We start from the raw sequence: 6000 nt of genomic DNA, 5'->3' as shown, positions 1-6000 counted from the left end.
ACATTTGTGTCACTCATTGAGCATTTAATGATATGCAAGGCTCTGGACTGAGCCCTTTATACCCATTCTCTTCATAGTAACCCTCTGTAGGAAATATATTTAGTAGCCATATTTTACAAATGAGTAAACAGATGGAGACAAGTTAGGAGCTTGGTTTATTTATTTGCCCATTTTGCATATACTTTTTTGAGCACCAGCACCAACTTTGTTCTAGATGATGAAGACACAGCAGTGGAAAAATAAATAATAAGGTTCCTGATGCCAGAGAGCTCACATTCTAGAAGGGCTGACAGGTGATACACAGACAAACACTTATGGGAGTATGTTGAGTGGCGATTGGTACTATAAAGAAAAAGAAACCTAGTTAAGGGCAAAGTGATTGGGAAGTGCTGTTTTCCGAAGGGTGATGGGGAAGCCTTCATCTAAGGAAAACTTTTCTTTTTTGGAAACAGAGTTTCACTCGGTTGCCCAGACTAGAGTGTAGTGGCATCATTGTAGCTCATATAGCAACCTCAACTTCCCGGGTTCAAGGAGATCATCCTGCCTTAGCCTCCCAAGTAACTGGGACTATAGGCATATGCCACCACACCTGGTTATTTTTTCTATTTTTTTAGTAGAGACGGACGTCACGCTCTTGCTCAGGCTTTTCTCAAACTCCTGACCTCAAGCAATTCTCCCACCTTGGCCTCCCAGAGTACTAGGATTACAGGCATAAGCTCCTGCATCAGTCTTAAAGAAAACATTTGAGCAGAGCCTTAATGAAATTAGTGAGCCCCACAGATAACCTGGGAAGATCATTCTAGAGAGCAATGAAATATCCAGAATAAGCGAATTCATAGAGATGGAAAATAGATTAGTGTTGCCGGGAGCTGGGGAAAAGGGAAAGTGGAGAGTGACTGCTAATGGGCATGGGGTTTCTGGGGTCACAAATATGTTCTAGAATTGATAGTTGCACAATTCTGTGAATATACTAAAGGCCACACTTTACAAATGTTAATTGTATAGTGTGTGAGTTATATATCTTAAATTTTCTAAGTGCAGAAGAAAAATCTTTAGGGTTCCCTACAGCAGCTGGGAGAACTCTAAAATCTGACTTCTTTTGCTCAGCAGTTGACACATGATAGATCCATAGCTGGGGACCCAGTCAGTGTGAAGAAGCTTTTGTCCTGTCAAGCACTGGTGTCTGAGGGGACATCAGGACTGTCAACACTGGACACAGCAGTACTCTTCGGCCATCCCTTTCCAAAGGTCTCTGCCCATGTAAGCAAAACAGACCACCATGTGTTCACGTTACTCTTACCGTCTTGCCAACCTGAAGGACAGCCAAGATCCAGGATCTACTCAAAACCTCCCAGGCACCCTTCTCTTGGCCTTGGTGTGAATTTCCACATCTGTATCAAATATGCCATCGTCCTTCCTTTGGGCCACATCTTAGGTTGGGTGTTGGGTTCACACAGAGGCCACTCACCATGGTGAGCTACATGTAAAGAGGCAACTCTGCCCAGCTCAGCCCCTGAGAGCTCCCCCTTCCTGGTGGCTCCAGGCTGGAGGCCCATGAGGAGGAGAGATGAGTCTGAGAAGGCAGGTTCCATTGAGGGAAATTGGCACTACAATTAGGCAGTCAGGACTGAGGTGAGGATGCTGGCTCATTGTGCAGGACAGGGAAGTTCTGCCCCAGGCCTAGCCCAGGCTGCTTTGTATGGAACTGCTAGATGCCACTGGAGTATTAAAAAACCTAAATATTTATTTGCTTCATATTTACAAAGGTGGGAAGGAGACAGAGGGAGACCCCAAGAACACCCCCACACCTGGCTGGCCAGGCCCCTTGCGCTGCAGAGGAGGCAGACACGGCTGGAAGGGACAGGATTTATGTTGCATACTTGAACTACAGTGAGTGTAAGACTGGTCCTATTTACAGGGCAGAAACACTACAGGTGGAGCGTGGGAGCGGCAAGCCGGCACCGAAGTCCTGGCCAGAGGGTGCCCTTGCCTGCCGTCTTCCCCACCTCTCCCAGAGGCATCTCTGCGGCCCCGCTGGGGTTTTCCATGGGGGGACAGGGCACGCTCACATGATGCTCGCCGGGGTGAAGACAGGGCCCACGCACAGGGTGTCCGTGATCTCCCAGCCACAGGACAGAGGCTTGCACACGCCCTCAGCATCCTCATCCTGTTCTGCAGGCAGCAGCTGCCCTCGCAGTGCCTCCCTAGGGTGAGAGAGGGGTGCTGGAGGCAGCTGGATGGATCCTGCAGGCCTGGGCTTCTTGACGGCTCCTCTATCTGGACTGGCCCCAATCTTGCATAGGACTGTCACCTGAGCCTGAGCCCAGCGGAGGGCAGGAGCAGGGACAGGGCTGCTGACCCCCTTCCCCACTGCTCCCTGCATTGTGGTCCCCACCTCCATGAGGGAAAGGAACCCACATTTGTCGAGCACTTAACTACATCCCAGACATCACACTAGGCACTTTGCTTACATTATCTAATTGTATCCTCCCAAAAACACTATGAGAGAGGCATTATCATCCCCATTTCACTGATGAACAACAAGTTGAGACTCAGAAGTGTCCCTCCCAAGATTATACCCCTAGTGAGTGGTAAACCTAGGACTGATCCCAATTTTTGCACTCCATAGCCCACATTCTTCATACCCCAGGCTTCGGACTTTTAAAAATTCATGTCCTGCCCCTTCAAACAGTCCCACAAACTGTTTCTTCTCCTCTGTACCCATGTTTTTGTTTTTTGGATTTTTTTTTTTTTATTGTTTGGGATTCACCAAGGGTACAGAGGATTAGGTTACACTGATTGCATTTGTTAGGTAAAGTCCCCCTTATAATTGTGTCCTGCCCCCAAGAGGTGTGCCATACCTGTGCACCCATGTTGATAAATGGCTCCACCATCAGAGCAGCTGTTGTCATCACAGCTGGGAATCTTGTTCCTGTACCAGTCAATTCCTGCAGAGCCTGGCTCCTGGACATCCTTACGGAACCCACTTGTCTCCACTCCCACGTTCACCACCATCTCTTGCCAGGTGCCCTCCATCTCCCTGATATACTCTCACCTCTCCACATAGTTCTCAGCGCTGGCCCAGGTTCATCTTTCCAAAAGGCAAATCTCTGCTCTTGAGCTGCCAGCAGAGTCCCTCCCTCTCAGGCCCCACAAGATCTGGCCCTGCCTGCGTCTCCCACCAAGAGCCCAGCCTCACTCACCCACACCGGCTGGGTGCCAGCCACAAGGGCCATCTTTCAGGCTCTTACAGGCCTGTACACAGGCTTGCCTCTGCGTGTGTCCTCAACCCTGAGTAATTCCTCCTCAGTCTTCAGTTCTTGGCTTCAGTGATAAACTCAGGGAAGCCAGGACACAGCAGCATCAAGTGCACAGTGTAGCTCTCCTTGGTAACAATAAAGATTCCATATCTGCACCCTGAAGTTCCTTCAACAGCAGCAGAGCAGGGAATACATCTGAGCCCCTCGCTGCTGGTACTCTGCAGGAGGCAGCAGCTGGCAAGCACTTCCTTGGTGGGAAGGGAGGACACCGGGCAGGAGCACGGAGAAGGAGCACAGGACCCAGTATCCAGAGGCCTGCAGGGGCCATGCCAGCTTCTGCTCTGATTTTGTTGGAATCTGCTTCCCTACAAGACCCTTCCTCTCCTTCTATCCTTCTGGTGCCTTCCAGTCCCCCTCACTCCCTGCCTGTAGGAAGGCCTCCCTCTTTACTGATGTGAACAATTCAGTAGTCAGCATCTTATACAGAGCCAACCAGACTGGGCCCTTCCTTGGAGGAGTCTCTCTGGGGCAAGCACCCTCTAGCTAAGCCTCTGTCTCCTTGTTCTTAAAAATGGGTTGACCAGTTTCTTGAAAGACCTCAGTGGCTCTCACCTGCCTCAAGTTGAAGTCCAATGTGGACCTCCAATATCCTTCTGCATCTTGTAATCCCCACAGGCCACTCCTTGCACACAGAGCTATTTGCAGTTCTTTGAATAAGCCAGATTCATCTAAGCCTCTTCTCTGGGACAGACCACTGTCCTCTCAGCTTGCTTGGCCTTCCTGTGCCTGACTGACTCCTTGCCAGTCAGGCGGTGCTTCCTGAGAAACTGCCCTGACTGCCCCCCCCACCCCAGTTCCCTATCCTTCCCTCCCCAGTGGCCTTTTCACTCTGTGCTGGTGTCTGTGTACACATGTCTGCACCTCTGCCCACCGCACTGTCTCCTGTGCTCCTGTGGCCCCCCCCCTCCAGGAACTTGCATAGAACCAGGTGCTAAAGCAGAACACTCTGATGAGGGCTCTTGGAAATGGGGAATTTCTTGGCATGTCCATTTCCACACATCAGAATTTTTTATTCCTGGGGATAAGGGCAGCTGACTTTGCAAGCTTATCCACCTGTGCTTGTTGATGACAGAGCCAGGGATGGGGTGAAGAGGCCTGCATGGAGATGGGTTTTTTAAAGTTTGCTTTTCAGGCCTTGTCAAAACACCCCTGATGGCAAAATGGCTATATCAGCCTATTCCATGTCCCTGCATGGGGCATAAACAACAAATGTTTGTTGGATAGACAAGGGAAATATGACTTTCTGATACCCCATTGAGTCTGTGGCTTGGTGGCATTGTTCCTGGGGGCCCTCAAGCACCCAGCAGGTCCCTCAGGACAGAGGCTGCACTCACTCCTCAGGGCCCAGCATAACAGCCTTCCAAATGCCTGGTTTCTGCAGCTGTCTCCCCTCCCCCAGAGGGGGCCCTTGCCACTGACCAGCTATGTGACCTCAGAAGAATGGCCTCTTTCTTGGTGATAATACTGATCCTCACAGAGTTTTGTGTGTGTGAAAAGAAATAATTGCAAACTGCCTAAGGTCAAAGTCTGATGTCAGAGTTCAACAAGCATGGCTTTCTCCCCGTCTTGCACACCTCTTGCCTAACTGGGTGCCAGCCCTAGCCTGCTGAGGTAGGCAGGGCTACTGTCGCACCCATATTCTAGATGGGAAGACTGAGTCTCAGGAAGCAGGCAGACCCAAGTCTTTCCCAGAGCAGCCATTTGACTGGTCAGTAGTCTGCATCTGCCCTTGTCCTTCCTGATCCACACAGTAGTTAGAATGGTCTTTCCAAAGCACAAATCAGACCACACTACTCCCCTGCTCCAAACTGGTCCATGCTTCCCTCTGTTCTCCAAGTCCTTCACTCAGCCTTCAAGGCCTTCCCAGACCTAGCCCTGCCTCCCTCTACAGTCACAGCCAACCTCCACAGTGCCTTGAACACACATTACTCTCTATTCCTTCTGCCTTTTGCATCCTGCCCTGATTCCCACTTCCTCAAGGAGGCAGACCTGGTCTCAGGGAGGGCTCTGAGCTTCACTAGCCCAGTGTTATCATGAGTGCCGTCTACTTCTCTCTCTCTCATGGGGCTGTGAGCTCTTCAAGGGAAGCTCAGTCTCATTCATGGCCACAACCAGGCTACAAGCCAGAGGTGTTTGCCAAATTGGACAACATGGGGGCAGAGTCTCAAATCTCAGTTTTTCCTTGTTGCCTCTGTACAGCTCCCCCCACGCCCACATTTCCCAGCAGAGCCCCCTTACCAGGCCATCCGGGACATGGCATAGGTGATGCGGCAGGCCTGGGTGCCCCCGAGGAGGGAACCTGTGCCCACAGTGTAGGCACCCATGTTGTCAAAGACCAGCCAGTCCCCTACGTGTAGTTGCGGCAGCCACAGGCCCTCAGCCACACAGTCACAGCCATCAGCCGCTGGGCCCCACAGGCTGCTACTGTATAGTGGCTGCTCTGTGGATGATTTCTGTAGGAAAAAGGAGAAGCCATGTTAGCTCTCCGGGCATAGCACAGCCTTAGCATTCCCTCCCTCAAAAGCCTTCCATGACTCCCATGGCCAATAGGATAAAAACTGGCTGGTCTCCTAGCCCGACATTTAAAGCCTTCCTCACTTCTCTGCATCTGTTGCCTCTTCTGAAGCCACAGAGGTCTGAAATCCTGGATCCAACACTTGCTAGCTGAGTGACCTTGGGC

At 51.0% G+C, this 6000-nt stretch overlaps 1 protein-coding gene across 2 annotated transcripts in view; it reads right to left on the bottom strand.

Moving 5' to 3' along the window:
• Window positions 1-1722: 1722 nt before the first annotated feature.
• The window catches only part of AZIN2 (antizyme inhibitor 2), a 40726-nt gene continuing 36448 nt past the window's right edge, over window positions 1723-6000 (bottom strand). The window contains exons 10-11 of one of the 2 annotated variants that reach the window (XM_053576283.1): window positions 5559-5773; window positions 1723-2204 (exon numbers count right to left, since the gene is read on the bottom strand). In XM_053576283.1, coding sequence (XP_053432258.1) covers window positions 2066-2204; window positions 5559-5773 — 354 coding nt within the window. In that variant the 3' untranslated portion in view covers window positions 1723-2065. Of the gene's footprint in view, window positions 2205-5558; window positions 5774-6000 lie in introns of those variants that run through there. The other variant, XM_053576285.1, reaches the window with a different exon arrangement.

Source organism: Nycticebus coucang, chromosome 22 (assembly GCF_027406575.1).
Source record: "Nycticebus coucang isolate mNycCou1 chromosome 22, mNycCou1.pri, whole genome shotgun sequence".
Classification (NCBI taxonomy): Eukaryota; Metazoa; Chordata; class Mammalia; order Primates; family Lorisidae; genus Nycticebus; species Nycticebus coucang.
Note: the sequence above shows the minus strand (reverse complement) of the source record. Positions and strands in the feature narration are given on the sequence as shown.